We start from the raw sequence: 24049 nt of genomic DNA, 5'->3' as shown, positions 1-24049 counted from the left end.
CCACACACTTTAACACAAAAGTAAACATGCACAAGTAACACATAAGGCACACACACACGTATAAAAGCATTAAAATCCCCACACTTGAGTTCGATGATTGATTCGATTAGCTTGATTATTGATTGACTAGCTTTATTGCGTTGTTACTTCCTATCATTCACAGTCGGTCGTTGATTCACAGTTCGATTATCGGTCGATTAGTTTGATTATACAACACTTACTCCAAATAATACGAAAATCAAAATGAAACTAAGATGAAATTAATCTTTATTAATCTTTAATTCCAATAACAGTCAACACTTGACTTTGACTTTGACTTTGGAAAACACGGGGTGTTACACTTACGAAGGTGAGTCAGTAATGGCGTACGGCGCATGGTGGATACCTTGCAAAGTTGAGCCAAAGGGGTGCATGGCGCATGGTGGCAACCTTGCAAAGTTGAGCCAAAGGATGCACGGCGCATGGTGGTCATCTTGCAAAGTTGAGCCAAAAGGGTGCATGGCGCATGATGGCAACCTTGCAAAGTTGAGCCAAAATGGCGCATGGCGCATGATGGCGACCTTGCTATGTTGAGCCAAAAGGATGCACGGCGCATGGTGGTCATCTTGCAAAGTTTGAGCCAAAATGGCGCATGATGGCAACCTTGCAAAGTTGAGCCAAAAGGACGCATGGCGCATGATGGCAACCTTGCAAAGTTGAGCCAAAAAGGCACATGGCGTATGATGGCAACCTTGCAAAGTTGAACCAAAAAGGCACATGGCGTATGATGGCAACCTTGCAAAGTTGAGCCAGAAGGACGCACGACGCATGGTGGCGACCTTTCTTTTTGGCGGTTCCTTCTGAAGGAAGTTTCTTTTCTTGGGATGAAGACAACTTACATGACTGACGTGCCGTCTGATGTTGCTGTCTTTTCGAAGATGAACAGTCGCGTTTTCAGAGCCGTCAGTTACTTTTTCGCCGGGTGTCAGACGTGTGCCGCCCACGTTCCCGAAAAACAAGGCGACGGTTTATCTCTCTTCTGACGTGTCCTCTCCCCATTAGCTGACCGTCTGTCCTCCTGACGATCCACTACCCATTGCATTAAATGCGATAAGTATAAATAGTTGGCGGTTTCTACTCTTTTTTCACTTTTCAAAATTCAAAGTCTCTTTTCCTCTCATCTTCTTCTCCATATCTCTCTTTTTTTATCTCTAAGTCTTTTTTCTTTCTTAATCATGTCTACTGGAGCGAATCTTTCGAGGAAAAGGAAATACCGACCCCGGAATCCCCCTGGTCTGGATCGTGCAGAGATTAATTGGAAGGAGGAAGAATTCCAAAATCTTGTTCGTGATATGGGTTTTCGATCAGAGTGGGGTGCCCAGTTTCCAACCCCTAATTCTACCGCCTTGGATGCTCCACCGGGGTACATAGCGTTATATGCTGCTTCCTTCTGGGAAGGTAACTTTCGTCTTCCTATGACGAAGTTCACCGGAGAGGTTTTGACAAACTATGGCTTACACATTTCGCAGATTAACGCCCTAGGGTTACCCTGGATTACTCACTTTGAATTCATATGTAGGTCCAATCGTATTGAACCAACTTTCGAGATGTTTAACGTGTTTTATTTCGTGAGTTATACTGGTGGTTTCTACTCCTTCAACTCCCGAACCGGTGGGGTTAGTCCTTGCAGTACTAACCCACTGAAGAGCCTACATGACTGGAAGCAGAAGTTCTTCTACATTCACCGTGGGGTCATTCCCATTGATATGCATTATCGTGAAGAGAGTGAAGGAGTTCCTCGTGTGAATGTGTCCATAGATTTTGCTCAGCAGGAGTGGTACAAAGTGTTGACTCGGAAGGTTACTTCTATCGCTCAACTTGAGGAGAGGGTACTGGTAGCAGCCGGGATGAGTATGTTGTGGGCACCCCAGAACCCTTGGGGTGTCCCTGTCTATGGCTACCAAGGGAAAGGTATTGCTGTTACTAATTTATTATTATACTCTTTCTTAATTTGTCATGTGTTTCCTCATGTTGTTGTATTTTACAGTTGGGTATAGTTTGATGAACATTCTTAATCCTAAAGCCGGTGGTGCTATAGTCGTTGCATATTTTCCCGAAGACGAGCCTGTAAATGAGCCTGCTGGTGACGATGTTGATGTTCCTACTGATACTGCTGAACAACTTGAAACCAGGAAGAAGAAAAAAGTAGATACGTCTGAGAAGAAGAAGAAGGTCGAGGAACCTGTGACTGGGGCACCTCGTAAGCAACCGTCTAACTTATCTCTTCTGGACTATGTTGTCGTTTCTGACACGCTCTCTGGTTTAGACGCAGGAGATAAGCGTACTGAACGTGATCTAGATGATGATGCCACGTTGACAGAAATAGTGAAAAGGAAGAAAGCTTTGGAAGACAAGAAGAAAGAACTTGACGAACAGGCTGCTGCTGCTCTTGCGGAGAAAAAATCCAGGTCTCAGAAGGAGACTACTGCTGCAGCTTCTAAGTCGGAGGTTGACTTGTGTGTTTTTAGCGTGAAACCTCGTAACCTCCTTGAGAAGATATATAAATCAGCTTCTGGTTCCCAAGGTACAGTTTTTCCGTTTGTATACGTCTTTTTCTTTGCCTTTCTTTCTTGCTTTTGACTATTGTGCTTGCCTTGTAGCAGGTGTTAAATTAGGTAAGAGTGCTCCTAAGGTCGATATTTCCAAGATTACTCCTCCTACCTCTCCACCTTCTAGAATCTTTGGTCTATCTCCCCCGCATGCTGATCCGGGAAAAGGAAAGAAAATGATGTAGAGGTTGAGCAAGTTGGGGAGGGTGGTGCTCGTGCTGGTGATGGTGGCAATGGTGGTCGTGGTGGTCGTGGTGGAGGTGTTGATGTTCAAGTGGAATCGAGCGAGACCACTCCCCACCACACCATTTACACCAAGGTTGTCCGGGGCTCTGGAGAGGGTGGTGTTTCTGGAACTCACCATAGTCCAGAATATGAACATGTCCATTGGTATGTTTTCCTTTGCGTCTCCTGTCTACCTTGCTTTTGTTTTTTGTTTTGTATGTTCATTCTATTTCTTCCAGATGGCTGATCGTATCGTGAGGTCTGAGGAGTTAGCTACGTATGATCATGGTCGTAAAGACGGTTATGCCGAAGGAAGATCAGCTGCTGAGGTGAAGGAAGCATTTAAGAGATTTGACTTATATAAAACTGACTGTGCTGCTCATTATGCTGAGAAGCGACAGGAGTTTGAGTCTCTCGACTTCGCCATTGTCAAGGCTGCTGGAAAATTATCTCGAAAACCTGACGGAGTCGTGTTACTGAAGAAAGCTCTTGGTGATTGTCACACCCCCAAATAACCACCTAGGGCATGTCCCGAATGGAGGTGCAACGATCCAACAAGAGCCACCAATCATATCAAACGCAAGTTATAATGTATTGAAATACCCAATTGAAAGAAATGTATTGTTTGAAAAGTTAAACCAAAACCAAAGTACTGAGCGGAAGCATAAATGTATAAGTGTGTAAATGTATCGAAACCAAATCAATGTAATTGTTTATCATGACCATAACCACTCCAGCAGCATCAGACGGCAAGCTCCCAAGTTCCTTCAATAATTACCTACAAGCATGTAAACAAGTGTGTCAGACTACACTGGTGAGTTCAAGGTTTTGTTAACAAGTTATGTTACCATATGTATGATAATGCGATTTAAGGTTGCGTTACAATGTTGCTCATGTTAGATACCCTAGGGAGTGTGCCCATAAGTATCCGGGGAGTGGGTACCCCTTAACGACCGTTTGCTATGTTGCCTTCGTTAGATACCCTAGGGAGAGTGCCCATATGTATCCGAGGAGTGTGCCTCTAACAACCATAGCCATACCCAGATAATTAGTTCACGCCCGTCCTTACGGCCCGGTGTGAGGTTTCCCACTTAATAGCGCTATCAACTAAATACCTCCATTGCCTTCCAGGCAATAACCAAAACCGATTAAGTTGTTTACCCAATGTTTCCCTTCCAAATGTTTACCAGTTGTCCCAAACCACCGGGACGCATGCTTGAGAAAATGCAATGAACTCACCTTAGAGTGCTCGGTAGGATTAATTACTCGTTTAACCAAACAATCAACCACGTCCTATGATAATTGCACATATAACAGTCAGTATGCATACAAGCTCGGTACGTGTCATTCCTCATTTATTTATCAATCAGTGCACACGACATACAAGTAGTGACCTTCGTCAACATTATTATCAAACATCATGCATTCAAGTTTAACAAATTGTATAACTATATACATATTACCTGAACAAATATATATGCGTGTTTAATAAACATAAAACGGCCCAACATCACAACCGGCCCAACATTACATTTTCATCTAATAATTCAGCAGCCTAGTTAACATGTATCGGCCCAATAACATCTCGTTAGAGGATACCCAATTGCATCAGTTATGCAAACAGTACCAACCTCGTTTAATATATTAGAGTCATTACATACTGATCAATTGCATAGAAATTATTGGAGATCCTAATTCACGGTCAAACATCATTAAATAAAATCAACATAGATAAGACAAACTTTCTCTTTCATCATCCTCAATTACACAAAGCATAAACCCAGATCTTATCTTTATGAACTTTATGACCATGTTTTGCATTCATATCAAATTCATTGGGACATTACTTGATTTGATTATCATCAGACTCTCCTACTTTGCCAATTTAATATCAATACAGTTCGCGTAAGTTCCTATCACAATACCTAACCCACAACTCCTCCCGAAATCGTCCCGCACGAAGCCATATAGTAACCATCACGCCACACGAACCAACAGATTGCACATGATTAATATACAATAACAAAATCAGCGACCATCTTCCTAATCGCTTATGAATAACACTCCGACCCGGATTTTATCTCATAATAACACATATTAACAACATCGATAATCATGAACATTACGCGAATAATCAGTCAAGACTCATAATTATAAACAGCAAGTTAACATACATATATATATACATAGATACGTAAACAAATACCATTATGATTCATGTACAGTGTTCACGACCTTAAGACGAAATCGAACACGAATAACATCGAGTATTACCAACACTTGTATGGATCATTGAGCAAGTATATAAATCTTTCCAGTTAACCGGTTAATCACGACACATGATCAGGCTTAGTTTCATACACTTAAACAAGTTCACATATCATAAACATTTAAACGCGGTACAACGTAAAACGTACAGATCGCATGAGCAGGCTACACTTAATCGTGACAACACAACACAACTCGAACCGAAACCGCGACGAGTCTATTAACTAGAACTATGGACGAGAGAGATCTTACCGGTGTTCGTCGGAGGCTGAAATCGCCGGAGAAGAAGGTGATGGTAGCCGGTTTCGTCGTGGGATTTCGGGTGAGAGAATAAGGATTGCGACTGTGAGAGGGGTCTTGTTCTGCCGTAGGGTTTGTGTGTTCTCTATGAAGATGAACATACGTAAATATATATATGACATTGTGGCTTGAATATTGGCGGTGGGGATTTCATGTGTGTGTTGTGGGCCGAGATAAAGGTTAAGGTGGGCTGGGGGTTTGGGTTTCGAGTGGATAATGTTTCGGATGGGGTGTATTTCGGTATGGGGAAATTTCTTCAGTCCAAGCTTCAAACAAATACAAAAGGTAATAGTGGGGTGGTTCATTGTTTGGCCGTGATCATGGGGCTTAAGCCCAATGTAGAATAGGTCGCCAAACAGTCCATATAAACAATTTAGAAGGGGCCCGGCTTGGATTTGGGTGGGCTCGATTATATGGGCTTCGAGTCATATTACAATTTGATAAAGGTTTTGACTAGTTATAAATTACGTGCAACAATATTGATAAAAGTTTGGGTCAGTTACAGAATCATACAAACACTGAACGTGTAGCGCTTTAAAGAGAAGTAACGAGGAGTTAAGATCACGAGGTTAAACGTTACTAACCTGAAAAGTTCGGGTTGTCACATCATCCCCAACTTGAAAGAAATTTCGTCCCGAAATTTAGTAAACAGTCACTGAGGAAGCTAGTTTTGTTAAGCGTTTTCGCGGGGTGTCACATCATCCCCTACTTGAAAGAATTTTCGTCCCGAAAATTGATCTAAAACAATGGCTTGAAGTGAGTTCCGACGAACTCGATCTATAGATACTTTACAACGCCTGGGGGCTAATCTTGTGATCGGTCTAATTGGTGCATTCGGTACCGTCCAAGTAATGCCTCCCACTTAAATCCAATGACCACGGTTTCCACCGGAGGTTGTAGGTCGTGCAGTTCCTCTCCGTAACACCATCATGGTATATCGCTGGATCATCGGTACCCTCGGATAGAAGCGATGCTCCGCGTGTTGTAGGGTTGGGTTTCAAAAGCTGAAAAGACGTTCCGCGACTTTGTTTTCCTAAGGATTCACAGCTCCCGGCTGTGCTAAGGAGGTTGAAGTTGTGAACCCTTCGAAAATCCTATGATGAAGCTGTGATAGTATCCAGCGAATCCAAGGGATTGCTGTACCCAGAAGGAAATCAGGATTTGCATAAGGTCAATTCTAAAATTCCACCTAACGATGTGGAGGTAAACCAGGTAACTCTTTGGAAGACATGTCAAAAATTTCACGAATAACATGAAGATACTCGATCTTCCTTCCTTAAAGTGGCGAATCGGTGACAGGAGCTAGTATAACAGAGTAGCCCTTCCGTAGGCACTTCTGGGCTTTCACGACTGTGATAATGCCAACAACGGCACCACTACGATGATCTTAAACGGATAAGGATTCCCCACTGGGGAGAGGGAACGCACGATTTTCTTTTTGCAGGGGATTTCTGCTTGATACATAGATAACCAAGTCTATGTCAACGACCATGTCAAAACTTACAAGAGTATTGGGAAGTAGGTCAATATCGAACACTTGACCCACGAGGTCAAGTTTACAACCAAAAAGAACATGAGAAGCTTCTATCGATTTACTATCAGTTAATTCTACTACATGCTTATTTACAACAAAGGTGGGAGTCAGTCCTAACTGACGACTGAACCCTGAGGCACATAACTCCAATCGAAATGAGGTAAAAGTCGAGTATCACATTGAAATCTACAAACTACCAAGTTTACACACAATAGGGCAGACCCTTCTCACGCTCATTAAGCCTCACTGGGATTTGCATGCACCTCGCGCTATTATTATGTGTGCACCCATAATAATAAGGCGATTTGCACGCTTATCTCAGTGCCTCTTAACTTGCGCTAAAAGGTTCCCCGCATTCCAATAGCAAGCGAGGGGTTTTATGGGATCAAGAATCGCAATAGTCGAAGGGAAGTGTCACACTAGCAGTTCACATAACAGGGGTTGGTAATGTAAGGGCTCATGCTGTTGTGCCAAGTGTGCATTCACGTGTAATGTTATACATAAGTGTACACTAGATATACTATGCAATAGTAATTGAGAAACGAACCTTGCAGTCTGGAGCTGGGTGTCATGGTCGATTTTCGAAGTTGTTCGGTTATAGTCTGGTTTTATAAAAACGTTTTAAAACCAAGTTCACTATAACCAGTGGCTCTGATACCAAACTGTCACACCCCCAAATAACCACCTAGGGCATGTCCCTATTGGAGGTGCAACGATCCAACAAGAGCCACCAATCATATCAAACGCAAGTTATAATGTATTGAAATACCCAATTGAAAGAAATGTATTGTTTGAAAAGTTAAACCAAAACCAAAGTACTGAGCGGAAGCATAAATGTATAAGTGTGTAAATGTATCGAAACCAAATCAATGTAATTGTTTATCATGACCATAACCACTCCAGCAGCATCAGACGGCAAGCTCCCAAGTTCCTTCAATAATTACCTACAAGCATGTAAACAAGTGTGTCAGACTACGCTGGTGAGTTCAAGGTTTTGTTAACAAGTTATGTTACCATATGTATGATAATGCGATTTAAGGTTGCGTTACAATGTTGCTCATGTTAGATACCCTAGGGAGTGTGCCCATAAGTATCCGGGGAGTGGGTACCCCTTAACGACCGTTTGCTATGTTGCCTTCGTTAGATACCCTAGGGAGAGTGCCCATATGTATCCGAGGAGTGTGCCTCTAACAACCATAGCCATACCCAGATAATTAGTTCACGCCCGTCCTTACGGCCCGGTGTGAGGTTTCCCACCTAATAGCGCTATCAACTAAATACCTCCATTGCCCTCCAGGCAATAACCAAAACCGATTAAGTTGTTTACCCAATGTTTCCCTTCCAAATGTTTACCAGTTGTCCCAAACCACCGGGACGCATGCTTGAGAAAATGCAATGAACTCACCTTAGAGTGCTCGGTAGGATTAATTACTCGTTTAACCAAACAATCAACCACGTCCTATGATAATTGCACATATAACAGTCAGTATGCATACAAGCTCGGTACGTGTCATTCCTCATTTATTTATCAATCAGTGCACACGACATACAAGTAGTGACCTTCGTCAACATTATTATCAAACATCATGCATTCAAGTTTAACAAATTGTATAACTATATACATATTACCTGAACAAATATATATGCGTGTTTAATAAACATAAAACGGCCCAACATCACAACCGGCCCAACATTACATTTTCATCTAATAATTCAGCAGCCTAGTTAACATGTATCGGCCCAATAACATCTCGTTAGAGGATACCCAATTGCATCAGTTATGCAAACAGTACCAACCTCGTTTAATATATTAGAGTCATTACATACTGATCAATTGCATGGAAATTATTGGAGATCCTAATTCACGGTCAAACATCATTAAATAAAATCAACATAGATAAGACAAACTTTCTCTTTCATCATCCTCAATTACACAAAGCATAAACCCAGATCTTATCTTTATGAACTTTATGACCATGTTTTGCATTCATATCAAATTCATTGGGACATTACTTGATTTGATTATCATCAGACTCTCCTACTTTGCCAATTTAATATCAATACAGTTCGCGTAAGTTCCTATCACAATACCTAACCCATAACTCCTCCCGAAATCGTCCCGCACGAAGCCATATAGTAACCATCACGCCACACGAACCAACAGATTGCACATGATTAATATACAATAACAAAATCAGCGACCATCTTCCTAATCGCTTATGAATAACACTCCGACCCGGATTTTATCTCATAATAACACATATTAACAACATCGATAATCATGAACATTACGCGAATAATCAGTCAAGACTCATAATTATAAACAGCAAGTTAACATACATATATATATACATAGATACGTAAACAAATACCATTATGATTCATGTACAGTGTTCACGACCTTAAGACGAAATCGAACACGAATAACATCGAGTATTACCAACACTTGTATGGATCATTGAGCAAGTATATAAATCTTTCCAGTTAACCGGTTAATCACGACACATGATCAGGCTTAGTTTCATACACTTAAACAAGTTCACATATCATAAACATTTAAACGCGGTACAACGTAAAACGTACAGATCGCATGAGCAGGCTACACTTAATCGTGACAACACAACACAACTCGAACCGAAACCGCGACGAGTCTATTAACTAGAACTATGGACGAGAGAGATCTTACCGGTGTTCGTCGGAGGCTGAAATCGCCGGAGAAGAAGGTGATGGTAGCCGGTTTCGTCGTGGGATTTCGGGTGAGAGAATAAGGATTGCGACTGTGAGAGGGGTCTTGTTCTGCCGTAGGGTTTGTGTGTTCTCTATGAAGATGAACATACGTAAATATATATATGACATTGTGGCTTGAATATTGGCGGTGGGGATTTCATGTGTGTGTTGTGGGCCGAGATAAAGGTTAAGGTGGGCTGGGGGTTTGGGTTTCGAGTGGATAATGTTTCGGATGGGGTGTATTTCAGTAGGGGGAAATTTCTTCAGTCCAAGCTTCAAACAAATACAAAAGGTAATAGTGGGGTGGTTCATTGTTTGGCCGTGATCATGGGGCTTAAGCCCAATGTAGAATAGGTCGCCAAACAGTCCATATAAACAATTTAGAAGGGGCCCGGCTTGGATTTGGGTGGGCTCGATTATATGGGCTTCGAGTCATATTACAATTTGATAAAGGTTTTGACTAGTTATAAATTACGTGCAACAATATTGATAAAAGTTTGGGTCAGTTACAGAATCATACAAACACTGAACGTGTAGCGCTTTAAAGAGAAGTAACGAGGAGTTAAGATCACGAGGTTAAACGTTACTAACCTGAAAAGTTCGGGTTGTCACAGTGATGAAGACCGTGGAGCTGGGGGTGCTGGTACTAGTCATCAAGATTGAAGGTTTCCGGCTTGCATGCCGTGTATAGGCCTGATGGCTTTGTAATCATCCGACAATTCTCTTGAACAATTTACCTTTCTTTCATGCTTTTTGAACAATTGACTTTTGGTTGCTATGTTTGTTGGTATTTTGATACACTTGGTATATTTTATGCTAACTATGGGTTTTTAGCTTTATTCGTTGTGAATTTTGTTGTCGTTATAATATGTACATGTGTAATTACTTTGATTAGGTATCACGAATGAATGATGGCTGAGACAGGTTAGGTTGTGTTAGTCATCCTAGCTTTACACCGTATTGTGTTATGCTCGGAGAAACTTTACAACGTTTGTTCTGTCGTTAAGCGCGTAGTTTGATTCGTGTATACGAAGTGATCGTTTAACAGGTTATTGTGTTGACCCAGCTATGTTCAGCTTTGGGGGTCTTACAATGTTTGTTTTACCGTGTTTACGATGTTTTCGTGTGTAGGTGGGCACGAAGTGGTGTTTGGCTTGATGGGCTTTAGTTGTGTGTTTTTTACCCGGCTGTGCGCTTAGTTGCGACGAGCCTTGGAGGCCTACAACGTTTCCCATGTCTGAGCCATTGATGTTTTCGTGTATGCCCGAAGTAATATATGCAGTTGTAACAGAAATTCACACGAGATAAGATAGCCAACACTTCTTATATTAAAGTTAACTGTGTTGGGCCCACGACCGTTCATTACAAGGAAAAATAAAACTATAGCCGTCTACATATAACATTTCCTTAGTTGCTGGGCTTCCAAGTGTTGAATGTGCATTCCCCCGAGGACTTCATCTATGACGTAAGGTCCCTCCCACTTTGGAGCTAGTTTTCCCGGTCTTTCGGCGTTGGAAGCCTCGTTGTCTCTCAAGACGTAGTCTCCGGGGTTAAATGTGCAGATTCTGACCTTGCTGTTGTAGTATTTTTTCATCTTGGTTTTGTATTTTGGCTCGCTGATTGCTGCCATCTCTCTTCTTTCTTCTAGAAGGTCCAAATCCAACCTTCTTTCTTCTTCATTATTGACAGCATTCATTGACAGCATCCTTGGAGATGGTAAACCTATCTCTACTGGTATCACGGCTTCTAACCCATAGACTAGACTAAAAGGTGTTTCCCCATTGCATGTCTTTGGCATAGTCCTATGGGCCCACATTATGCTGGGCAACTCATCAACCCATCCTCTTCGCTGCGTCCCGAGCCTCGCCTTAATACCATCTACAATACTTTTGTTTACTGTTTCGACCTGACCATTTTCTTGTGGGTGTGCCACCGAGGAGAAGGTGTGTTCTATATTCAGCTCCTTGAACCAATTTTGAAGATCTTCAGCAGTAAAATTTGTTCCATTATCGGTTATGATTCTCAGAGGTAGCCCGAAACGACAAATTATTTGTTCCCAGATAAACCTTCGCACCACTGTAGATGTGGTTGATGCTAGCGCCTTTGCTTCCACCCATTTTGTGAAATAGTCTACTGCAACTATGATAAACTTCACTGCTCCTGGGGCTTCTGGAAAAGGACCAACCATATCTATCCCTCATTGCTGGAACGACCATGCCATTGTTACGGGGACTAGCTCATTCTTTGGGCGCATTGTTTTTGGAGCATGTCTCTGACACTCGCTGCATTTCCTCAAAACCTTGACTGCATCTAGATGCATCCCGGGCCAGTAGTAACCCGCGTTCATTACTTTCGCTACCACCATTCTTGGGCCGGCATGAATGCCACAAATGCCCTCGTGTACTTCGCGGATCAAATAATTTGCATCTTCTGGATCTACACATCTTAGTAACGGTCCGAGGTACGATTTCTTGTACAGAATGCCATCAGACATTTGGTAATGCTCAGACTTGTACTGTATTTTTCTTGCTTCAGCTTTGTTTTCGGAGTCATCCAGGATGTTGCTCCTAGTCGGACTGTATTTTTCCAGACTTGAGATACATGATGATCGGAGTCATCCTGGATGTTGCTCCTAGTTGGATGACGTTCACTTGCCTTAATGGTACTGATGGGTTGCTTAGAACTTCAATACGCACGTCTTTGGCCAGATGCTGGAAGCTGGTGGACGTGAGTTTGCTCAGTGCGTCTGCTGGTTTGTTCTCGCTCCTGTTAATGTGATGCACCTTGTAGGAATTGAAGTTTTGGAGCAAGGTTTTTGCTTGGTTTAGGTATAGTGCCATCACATCTCCTTTGGCGTCATACTGGCCATTGATTTGGCCAGCTATGAGCATGGAGTCTACATGCGCTTCTATATGCTTGACTCCCATCTTGATTGCTAGCAGCAAACCAGCAAGAAACGCTTCATACTCGGCCTCGTTATTTGTGCTCTTGAAGTCTAACCGGAAGGCGTATGTGAACTCATGTTTTTCTGGACTTACCAACCTAAGTCCCGCTCCTGCACCATCTTCGTTAGATGCGCCATCCGTATATAATAGCCATGGTTTTTCCGAGTGTTGTTTTTCAGCCTTCTCCATTGCCTTTCTCTGTCTTTATCACCGGGCACCTCTGTCAGGAAATCAACCAACACCTGACCTTTGATCGCTGGCCTTGGTCTAAAAACTACGTTATGGCCTCCCAGTTCTATAGCCCACTTTGCTAATCTTCCAGATATCTCAGGTCTTGTGAGGATGTTGCCGATGTTGTAATTCGTCAGGACGTGAATGACATGGTTAGCAAAGTACCTGCGCAATCGTCTGGACGCGTGGATCAATGCGAGGACTAGCTTTTCCATTATGGTGTATCTTGTTTCTAGGTTATTCAAGGTGCGAGACACGTAATACACTGGCGTTTGTATGCCTTGTCGGTCCACCAGTAGAACTGCTCCTACCGCTTTTTCTGATGCTGAAAGGTACATTACTAGGGGTTCACCCATCATTGGTGCTGTCAGCGTTGGCAATCGTATGAGACAGTATTTCATTTCTCGGAATGCATGCTCGGCCTCCGGAGTCCACTGGAACTGATTCTTTTTTACAAAATTGCGAAGGGTTTTGATGAATGGAAAAGATTTTGCTGCGTGATTGGCGAGGAAACGGTTGAGTGCTGCTAACCGTCCAGCCAACTTCTGCGTTTCTTTTATCGTTGATGGTGAAGGCATCCGCTCTATCGCTTGCACCTTTTCAGGATTGACCTTAAACCCATCTTTCGTAACGATGAAACCCAGGAACTTCGCTTCTTCGATCCCGAAGGAGCATTTCGCCGGGTTTAGCTTGATGTTTACCCCTCGCAACGTATCGAACGTTTTTTTGAATGTTTACCAGCATCATACTTTCTTTCTTGCTCATGATGACCATGTCATCCATGTATACCTCGATGTATTTCCCGATAGCGTCGCTGAATGTTTCGTTCATCAGTCTGTGGTAAGTTGCGCCTGCGTTCTTTAGACCAAAGGGAATTTTTGTATAACAATACAACCCTGTTGGTGTTCGAAACGCAGTTTTGTCTTCATCCTGGATAGCCATCTGCACCTGATGGTATCCTTTATAAGAATCAAGGAAACATTTCCACCTAAAAGACGCCAGTGAATCGATCTTTTCGTCAATCTCTGGTAAAGCGTAGCAATCGCGCGGGCATGCTTTGTTCAGATCTTTGTAGTCCACGCACATTCTCTAGCCACCATTTCCTTTAGGGACCATCACTGGGCTGGCTACCCAGGTTTGATAACGAACTTCTCTGATGATACCAGCATTTAGCAATTATGTGATCTGTTCCTGCATGGCATCGTGCTTTATATCTCCTAGATGGCGTTTCATATGCACCACTGGTTTAGCATTTTCAAAAACGTTCAATCTGTGTTCTGTATGTGCCGTGGAACGCCAACCATATCGGCTGGTGTCCAGGCAAACACGTCTACGTTTTCAAATAACAGCTTCATGAGCGCCGCGCGCGTGAGATCTGACATTGCTGGGCCCAAGGTGACAGTTTGTTCTAGGTACTTGCTGTTCAGTATCCACTTTTCAGGTTCTGCGCGCGGTGTAGGCTTGCTTGTTTTTGCTGGTCTGATTTCATCGGTCGCAAGGACCTCCTTGCTTGCGTAAATTATGGCTATCCCTGTTTCTGTTGGGAATCCAACAGCTGAATGTGGCCCTGAACAAATCATGCTAAAATCTCCTTGGGACTCTCTTCCCAAAAGGATATCATGTCTTGAATTTGCTGGTAACACCATGAATGTAACTTCTTCCGTTCTTGAGTTCTTTCCGTCTGAGAGCAGCACCGGGAATGATATTTGGCCGAGAGGGAAAACGGCCTCGTTGCAGAAACCAGTGAGTGGGTAATCCACTGGCTCTAGGCGCACTTTGTCTTCTTGGTCAAGTTGGTTAAAACACTGCTCATAAATGATGTCCGCGGTGCTCACTGGATCTATAAAAATGTAGTCAGTCTGGTAATGGCCCAACACACCAGGGATGACTATAGGTCTTTGTTCTCTTGGACCACCTCGTACCACGGGGAAGACGACTTGTCTTTCGCGCCAAAAATCATCTTGGGTGCGCTTGTTGTAGTTATTCCGCGGTCTTCTTTGACCACCTTGGATCATGTGAGTTTCTAACTTTCGGAGTTTTTTGTTGTCTGCGCCCTCTTCTCTTCTTAGGATCTGTCGATTGTCTCTTTTCCACCCTTTACTAGATGTGTGAGTTTGCCATTTCTAAAAGAGCGCTCTATCTCTTGTCTGAGGCTGAAGCAGTCATCCGTGAGGTGACCTGTGTCTTTATGGAACTCACAGAAGAGGTTTGGATCTTGTCCCCTTTTATTTCTCATTTGTAAGGGAGGTTTGAACTGATGATTTTCTATGGACAGAACCTCGGAATGAGTTTTCATCAAAGGCGTCCATTGCTTTTCTCTATTCTCTTTTTAACTTCTTTGTGATGACTGATCTGGTTAATCATGGCGCGCGCGTCCTCAGCTGGCGGACTTCATTATTTATAACCAGATGATTTCCAGGGCTGACCCTTGCCTTTCTTGTTTCGTCGATCATGCTGGTTATAATTGTACTGACGGTTATCATCGTCAGTCAGTTGTTTGTCAGTTTTTACAATTGTTTTTGCTGCTTCGATAAAGGTATCCCAATCTTTGGGACCTCCATCCCTTCCTTTGACTCTTTTGATCAGGTCATCGCATTTAACGGCCCTCATAAAGTGTGCGCACATCATTTTCTCCCCTACATCTCCGATTTCGAGGCACTCTTTGTTGTATCTAGTGATGAAGTCTTCAACACTTTCATAGTCTTTCCTCCAGATGTTTAAACAATCTGCTGGATCTCTAGTATGCCTACGTTGTTGGGAGAAATGCGCGAGGAACTTCTCTCGAAAATCTATCCAGGATTTAATTCTTCCTGCTGGTAGATTGTCAAACCAGACACGGGCTGCGCCGACAAAGGTTTGCGCGAAAAGATGACACCAAGTTGGTAATGTCCAGCCACCTATTAACCCTGCGCCGTTGAAGACTTGGAGGTGGTCGTCAGGATCTGTTAAGCCATTGTACTTGCCCACATTATGTGGCAGTTTTGTCTTGTCGATATCGGTTGTCGCGATCTCTCTGATGAACTTAGACTTTTCAGCTATGCCTTCTGGGCGATAGCTCAACGAGTAATCATGTTCTGCATTTGGATTGACCTTGCGTGCTTGTGGGGTTTATATGCCTCGTGTTCTGGTGGTAATCTGCTAAATACCGTGCTTTCTCTCTTGTACATCGTGTCATCTTCTTCATTGTAGCTATCCCATTCATCGTTTATGTTGCGCGGGCCTAAACGACTGTGTACTGGCTTTCTCTGTTGGTGGGTGTATTGCACATAGTTGGTTTCCGTTTCACCATAAGCGTCGCGCGTATCATTCGCGCTTTGCCTTCTGATGTTAGGTGCTTTCTCAGGGTGTTGGTTCCGCGCATGTGTTTGGTGAGGGCTATGGGTGTTTGGAGGCTTTTGTGGTGGAGTAACAAAAGCGGACTGATTAGCTTGCGCTTGGAGTAGAGCTTGCTGTGCGCTGAGTTGCGCATAGACAAGGTTCAAAGACGCCGTTTGCTCGGCATACCAGGAAGCCGGAGTTTTTCCTTCAGGTAACCCTAAAAGTGCCGAAAATTTAACTGTGTTTGGCCCGATGGTGCTGAAGGACCAGCCCCATGGTTTGATGTTGGAACTTCCGGGGGTGTTTGGTTAACTACTCCGGGTGGGGTTTGGAAAGCTGCTCCGTTTGTGGTTTGATTGATAACTCTGGAGGTGCTTTCAAAGATCTCAGGGAACTCATTGTTTACTTGCCCTTCTCGGATATTCTCGTTCCCTTGGAACCTTTGGACGTGAGTGGTGTCCGTAATCAGTTCAAAGGAAGAGATTTCTCCGTCCACGTGAGGGGAAGGGTTTGGTTTAGTCATTTAGAGAGCTTTTTAAAGAAAAATGAGATGAAAATGGTTTGCAAAAAATGCGGTGGGCGCCAATGATGAAACACTGGTTAACACCGAAGGTTAACTAGCTGGTTCGTCTCTTATGTGGGTTCAATCTCCTTCTCTGCTCGCCTAAGACTGAGGTCCTGGAAAACAGCAAACCGTTAGCTCGTTAAGAGAGGAATATGGGGGTGTCCCTCTTAACCAGGCTCCGGCGTGAGAATAAGTACTGCTTTGAGGAAAAAATAGTGTGTGCTGTAGGTGAAAAGTGAGGAGAACAGAATTGATAACCTGAATGATGAAGGGTCCTATTTATAGCCGGAGGGTGAAGGAGGGAGGAGCGACCTTGCCAGCTGCTATTGGGCGTCAGATGTCCGACCAAGGGGAATATCCTCTTGGTCTCCTCTGTTGTGGCCAGGATAGTGGTACACGTGGCGCGCCTTCGTTGGTCCATGTAGCAGGACTGGTACTGCAGCTGTCGGTCTGCCACCAAGTAGTGTTGCAGGTCCACATGGCGTCTGGACATTGGTGACACGTGTTGTCCTTGTCTGGAGGAGCATCTTCGGTGCACCTTGACATCTTTTAGAGATTTAGGTGCCATTTTAGACTGGAAAGGTGGTGTGGTCCCTGCCATGTGTACATGGAATTGAGACCATACCTTTTCACTGATGTAAATGTAAAAAATGAAAACATTCCAAGTTGCATTTGTTTAGTTGGTAATTTATAAACCATAAGTTTAAATAGATAGCGTTACACCATATTAAAGTGATTGTTAAAACCTAAAAAATTAATAAAATCTCCCCCTCCCCTCATTTTGGTCATCGTCAATGACCATCAGTAGACAGGAGACAATGTGGGTGGGGGTCGGTGCGATAGGTGCACTTGTGGGGTGAGTGAGGGTTTGGCTAATATATTACATATACAATTTAAATTTTATACTTTACATTACATTAAATAAATTAAATTCTTGAATTTTGGGATAGTTTCCATTCAATTATATACTTACAAAGTGTCGAAGTGTGATTTATAGTTACATAGCAAACCGAATAAATTTGTCTCGATCTTATAACACTATAGGGTATGGGGTTTGGATTGGGGCGTAGCCCTTGGAGCTTGGGTTTGAAGTCGGGCGTGGAGCGGGTCTAGCAAGGTGACATGGCGGGCTCTCAATGGTCAAACCAAACTAGCCGTTGGCCAACGGCTATGTTAAAAAAATTTATTTTTTCACTATAAATATCACACTTCAATTCCTATTTTTACCACATTCAACCACAATACACTCTACATCTTCTATAATCATCTTCAATTCTCCTTCTACAAAACGAAAAAATGCATCCTCATAACCGTGGTTATGACCCGAACAACCCGTTTGCATTCCAAGAAAATAATCCTAGCCCACCACCAAATCGTCCAATGCCTCGTCCATTTTTCATACACTCCCCTATGCCCCTTGAAGTGAGTTATGCATCGTATCTCGGGAATCGTGTGTTTACTAACTTCTCACACACCGACGACTCGATACCTACCCCGTTTACACAAACGCCCATCAACCTTTCACCAACCTCCATCGACTTTTCACAAACCGAAACCGTCCCCGAAACTCAACCACCCAACGATGGTCCTTCCGCCTCAATAGTTCCCAAAAAAAGAAGTCATAAGAAAAAAACCGAGGCGGAGAAAGCACTTGAAACCGTGAAACGAAAATAACAAAAATGGGTCGTTAATGAAGAACTTGCATTGGCGAGGGCTTGGTGTCAACAATCTCTACATCCAACTTTAGGTATTCTTAAATATTTTGTAGCCCTTATTTTAATATTTATGGTTATTTTTTATATAACTTTGTAATATATTAAATTTTGTTTTTATTAAAATAGGAAATTCTCAACATCGAACCCATTTGTGGGAAGCGGTTAGTAAAGCATTCCAATGAAGAAATGGGAAGGGATGCTTATCTTGAAAACGATAGCTTATCCTCGAAGTGGAGCGAGATAAGCGGTCAACTTACAAAATTTAGTGGTTTTTTAAATAAAGCAAAGCAAAACCCAAAAAGTGGTGAAACCGAAGCCGAAATTGTGACAAATGCTTTGGTTACATTCAAAACAAATGTGAGGAGCGACTTCTGTTTCATGCATTGTTGGGAGATTTGTAAGTTCCATCCAAAGTGGGCGAATATCCCCAGTGGTAGCGAATCGAACACGTCTTCCAAAAGGTCAAGGGCCTCGTCCCAAGCCAAATCTGATGCACGAGATCAAGAGTTTGAGGACCTTTTGGATGATTCGCCAAACCGGCCTGAATATGGAAGAGATGCCGCAAAAAGGCGCGCTCAAAAATCAAGATCGAGTACGGCATCGCCTTCAGCTGGGAGTTCGGGCTCGCGTAGGGGAATATACAGCGATCAGTTGGATGACATTGCATGCAAGTTAGATACATTCAACGTATTCCAACAACAAAGGGCCGAACTTCAAAAGAGCAAAGATGCTAGAGATGCCCTGAAACAAAAACGAGATGATTTGAAATTTCTATCACAGCCCATTGATCACCTAGAGGGTGACGAGTTGCAACTAGTCTTGGAGATGAGAGAAGAGATAAAGAACAAATATAAACATTATGAATTTTTTATGTAATTTTCTTTATTTAAAAATATTAAAAAAATTAATTTTTTTGTTTTAAAAAATATTCAAATAGCCCAGCGGTTTGGGTCAGCCCAGCGAAGCCCACCAAACCCACGCCCCAAACCCCCGCCCCACCATACCGTCTTCAATGTGGGTCAGCCCAGCTCTGCCCCTCCAAGCCACGTGTCAACCCATGCCCCAAACCCCCGCCCCACCATACCCCACGGTCCAACTAGAAGAGGGATTTTAAAAGAATAAGGTCATGGGGTTTGGGATTGGCAAGGAGGTCTGGGATGATGATGTCTCAGCGGGAAGGAAGGGGAACACCGCTCCCACCTTCCAGACCTCCTTTAATGCATTTGGGGAAACTTCCTCGTCTCCCCCGATTAATTTTGAATGTTGAATCTTGATTGGATGTGACGGGGGAGGAATGGGGAACACCATCCCTCTATACGAATGAGAGGAACATGGTGACATGGAGCTGATGTGGAGATGGGGAACAACACCATAAGGATGAGCTTGATACTGGTACCAGTATCAAAAATTGCCAAAGTTGAGTACAGATACCGAAAATATTCGGTACAGTGCTTGAAGGTAAAAACCGGTAAAATACCAAACCAGTATCGAACCGAAAATACCAATCCCAAAAACGTCTAAAAGTAGGTACAAAATTGGTACCGAAATTAATCAGTACAGTACCATTTCTACCACACCGTATGACATAAGTAGATAAAAGCACTTGTGGGTATAGACTTGTTGAATTTTCTTGTATGCTAGGGTTTTCAAGTTGTACAAGTAGGATTCTCTCTCGCGTGATGCAACAGAAATTCGATTTCGGTTGGTATTAGTTTGGTTTGTTATAATATTGGTATGATACTCGAGATACCAAATTTGAATACAACTTCGTTTTCAATAAAAATTATATTATATTATATTATATTTATTAAAAAAAGTAAACGCGTGCCTTTTTTGTTATTATAATAATATAATATAATACTTTATAAAATTCCAAATATACTTTTGGAACGTGCTTATTATTATTATCTATGTTTTAATAAAAATTTTGTTTAAAATCGAACAAGTCAAATATAATCTTTTTTTTTTTTTTTTGTTCTTTAGTGTATCAAACCAAACCGATATTGTTGGAACAACTTTGATAGTAGTACCGACTACCGACTTTTATAAACATACACCCATTTATTTATTTAATCCCTTTAAATTGTAACCAACTTTGTGGCCTAGCATGTTCCATCACGAACAAAATAAACAACTTACATGAAGGAAAACCAACTTTCATGTTAAAAGGAAAAAAGAAAAGTGACAACACATATGCAAAAGCAATCTTTATGATATGCAATGTAACTACTGTTTCTAAGCATGATAAACATCAATCATTCCCTTTGGTCCCTCCGATCATCCTTTCCAGACAACAACAACACCTAAACCTAACCATTTCATTCCAACACACTCACACACACACATTCTCCGATCATATGGACGAATCATGGCGGATCCGGATGGGAGCAACGGCAGCGGCAGCAAAGCAGCCTAACAACCTCCCGCCGCGACGGTCGCCGGAGAACACAAACCGGAACAACGGCGGTTACGGTTACAGTTACGAAACCTTAGATCCTGAGGATTTTGACGATGTGTTCGGCGGACCACCGCGGAGTGTGCTTGCTCGGCAGTTCTCCGGTGACGGAAGCTTTGCGAGGCCTACGAGTCTAGTGTTTGAAGATATTTTTCGGAAACCGAACCGGTGTACGGATCGGACGTTGCCGGAGTTTAGGATACCGGAGAGTAAAACAGGAGGACGGTTGAATGAAGAGGAGTTTTACAGTGATATATTTGGTAATTCAAGGATGTCGAGGTCGAGATCTATATCGCAGACGAATTCGAATTCAAAATCCAAGTCGAATTCATCCTCGATTTTGAGTTCGGAGGAGTTGAGTCCGTTCCGGCCGGCGGTGGTTGATAGCGACGACGTCGTTTTCTCTTCTTTTGCCGCCAAGCTCAGGTATTAATTGAATTCTTTTTGCCACTTGTTTTGGTATTGATTACAAAGGAGATTCAAATATTAGGTGGATGATGTAGATTGTAGGCTCTATCTTTCATTTTTCAATTTTTATTTTTTATTTTATCGAGCTGAAAAGATGAGCTTGAGATCGATTTGTAAGAGCTCTCGTGACTCATTGATTCGGCTAGATAATTTTTTTTTTTTTAATTTTAATAGATATTATACATATACTGATGATATAAAAGATAAAAAAAATCAAACATATACATATGATATGTATTGTTTTTATTATTCTAAATATTTTTTTTAGAGATTGAGAGATTCAAAATATTATCATGTATTAGTTTTGTTTTTTTCCAATATTTTTATATGTTAATATTATCTGTATTCTAATTTGGGGCTTGGCACGTTACAAAAGAGCTTTTTTTCAATATTTTTGTATAGTTTTTTTTTTCCAATATTTTTATAAGCCGAGCAACTCTTTTTCGGGCTCAATTCGTTTACAAAAAAGCTTTTTTCAATATTTTTTATATAGTTTTTTTTTCAATTATAAGCCGAGCAACTTTGTTTCGGGCTCGACTCCTTTACGAAAGAGCTTTTTTTAGGAAGCCACAGGGCGTGAGGTTTTTAAACAGCCCTAGGTTGATGGGAGGTTAAAAACTTAAAATGGTAAATCACTTGTTTTGCACTAAATATCTATAAATTGCACCTCAGTTCCTGTTGTTGAAGATTATTATCATTTGGACCCCTTGTTTTTAGTAGAAGTTTATTAGTATCCCTGTTAGTTTAGTATATATACACATCGTTATAAAAGATTGAATTTTGTGAAGGCCAATAAATGTGTCATCTAAATGGAACACATCAAAGAAGATGCATGAAGTACAACAAATGGCAGATTCACCTTGTAATTTTGAGTCCTTTGAGAGTGACTATCTACACAAATTCAAAGGCTGTTATTCCAGCTTTTCACAAAGGGTTTCATCCCCTGAAGTTACTACTTTTAGACCTAATTCATATGCAAGTGTCAAGGAGTCAAGGGAGGATCTGCAAGTCAACTCTCCGGCATCGATAGTTTCCTCATTAAATCAGGATGAAACAAGCACACTCCATGAAGAAGAAGATGATGATGATGAAGTTATGAGCTCCTATGTAATTGAAATAAATCCTAGTAAAAGTAAGGAAAAAGTTGGTGAATCGCATGGCGTTGATGAAGCAATTGCTTGGGCTAAACAAAAGTGCAAAGCGCGTAATTTAGAGGACTGTAACGAAAGAGAAGATGATGGACATGAGTGTCCTGCAGTAGAAGGTGATGTAACTATTAATTTGAATTTGTATATATTAATTTAAATTTGTATATATATATATATATTAATTTGAATTTGTGTATATATTAATTTGGTTATCTTAAGTTTGTTTTGCAGAAATGGCGGGCGTAAAGGACGTCCCTGAAGTGCAAATAGGCAGACATGGATCAAGAGAATCATCTTCGGTAATAATTTTAGAAGATCATATGATGTAATTAATCTCTTTTTTTTGCGAGTCTCAAACGTGCAGATTTATGTGTTTAACCAAGGAACGTTTATTGCTAAAATATACAAATGTCTCATTATTTTTTACACAATTTAAAATAATTTATTTGTTTTGCTCTGTTAAATCTCAGCCGGATAAGCAAAAGGTATGGACAACAGAAGAACCTTTACAAGAACCGGAAAAAGATGCAAGCCCATCTAAACAGGTAAATTTTAAAATTTATACATATCATTTATACCGCGTAAAATAGTTACCTCTTTAACCTTTTTTTATATATGTATTGATACAGATGGAACTGGAATTACTGGATGAGGATATAAAGTTGTGGTCAGATGGAAAAGAACAAAACATCCGATTGCTTCTATCGACACTACATCATGTGAGTAACTAACTAACTAACTATTTAAATGTATGCATATGTTATAAGTCATATTAAACTCTTAATCTTGTCTTAATGTAGATTCTATGGCCAAGTAGTGGCTGGATCATGATACCTTTAACAAACCTCAAAGACAGCACAAATGTTAAAAAAGCTTATCAGAAAGCGCGATTATGCCTGCACCCTGACAAATTGCAACAAAGAGGCGCCACTATTCCACAAAAATATGTTGCTGAGAAGGCATTTCCAATCTTACAGGTACTCAAAGATGTTTGTTGATCATGTTTTTTACATGATTTATGATGTTTGGACTTTTATATTCATGTGGGACAAGTTACGGTTCGTGATGATGTTTTTTATGATGTTTTTTGTTAGGATGCATGGGCTGCTTTTATATCCCAAGATGTTTGTTCGTCTATAAAATGACAGAATGAAAAACAGACGCGAGAATTCACAGACATGTTTATATCTAAAGGAAAAAAACAGAGCTTCGGAAATGACACCATTAGCGGCGTTGGTGTGTTTTTGGTGGACGACGATGGTAAATGCAGAAGATATAGAAAAAAAAAACAGAGTGTTCGCTTGTATTAAGTGAGGATTCTGACATGTTAATTATACTTTTTGTGGCTTTCTTTCTTTTTTTTTTTTTTTGACTGTGAGAGTGTTGTATGGTGTTTAGTGAGACTAGTAATTGAAATAAATGTGAGTGATTTTGTAATTCATTGTATAAAATTGTTGGCTTTTGATTTCAGAAATTTTCTTTTTGGTCCAAGTGTTAAAAGCAACCTGCAATTGGGGCTCATTGATGAAAAATTTGGGACCATTGATGTTAAATTCAGATGC

General features: G+C 41.6%; 1 protein-coding gene across 1 annotated transcript; it reads left to right on the top strand.

Moving 5' to 3' along the window:
- The first annotated feature begins 20492 nt into the window (after positions 1-20492).
- LOC110937223 lies at positions 20493-23961 on the top strand. Its single transcript, XM_022179621.2, has 7 exons — positions 20493-21297; positions 22128-22603; positions 22719-22786; positions 22958-23032; positions 23117-23206; positions 23288-23464; positions 23582-23961. Exons 1-7 carry the CDS (start codon positions 20576-20578, stop codon positions 23630-23632), a joined length of 1659 nt encoding a protein of 552 aa, XP_022035313.1. The 5' UTR covers positions 20493-20575; the 3' UTR covers positions 23633-23961.
- The last annotated feature ends 88 nt before the right edge of the window (positions 23962-24049 follow it).

Source organism: Helianthus annuus, chromosome 4 (genome assembly GCF_002127325.2).
Source record: "Helianthus annuus cultivar XRQ/B chromosome 4, HanXRQr2.0-SUNRISE, whole genome shotgun sequence".
Lineage (NCBI taxonomy): Eukaryota > Viridiplantae > Streptophyta > Magnoliopsida > Asterales > Asteraceae > Helianthus > Helianthus annuus.
The sequence above is the reverse complement of the archived record's forward strand: the minus strand, read 5'-3'. Positions and strand labels throughout refer to the sequence as shown.

Excerpts from the sequence above, each read along its gene's own strand:
- LOC110937223 (XM_022179621.2), top strand. The coding sequence starts at position 20,576 with ATGTTAAAAGGAAAAAAGAAAAGTGACAACACATATGCAAAAGCAATC. Across the intron at positions 21,298-22,127 it reads TCTTTTGCCGCCAAGCTCAG|GCCAATAAATGTGTCATCTA; the intron begins GTATTAATTGAA and ends AATTTTGTGAAG. Across the intron at positions 23,465-23,581 it reads AGGCATTTCCAATCTTACAG|GATGCATGGGCTGCTTTTAT; the intron begins GTACTCAAAGAT and ends GTTTTTTGTTAG.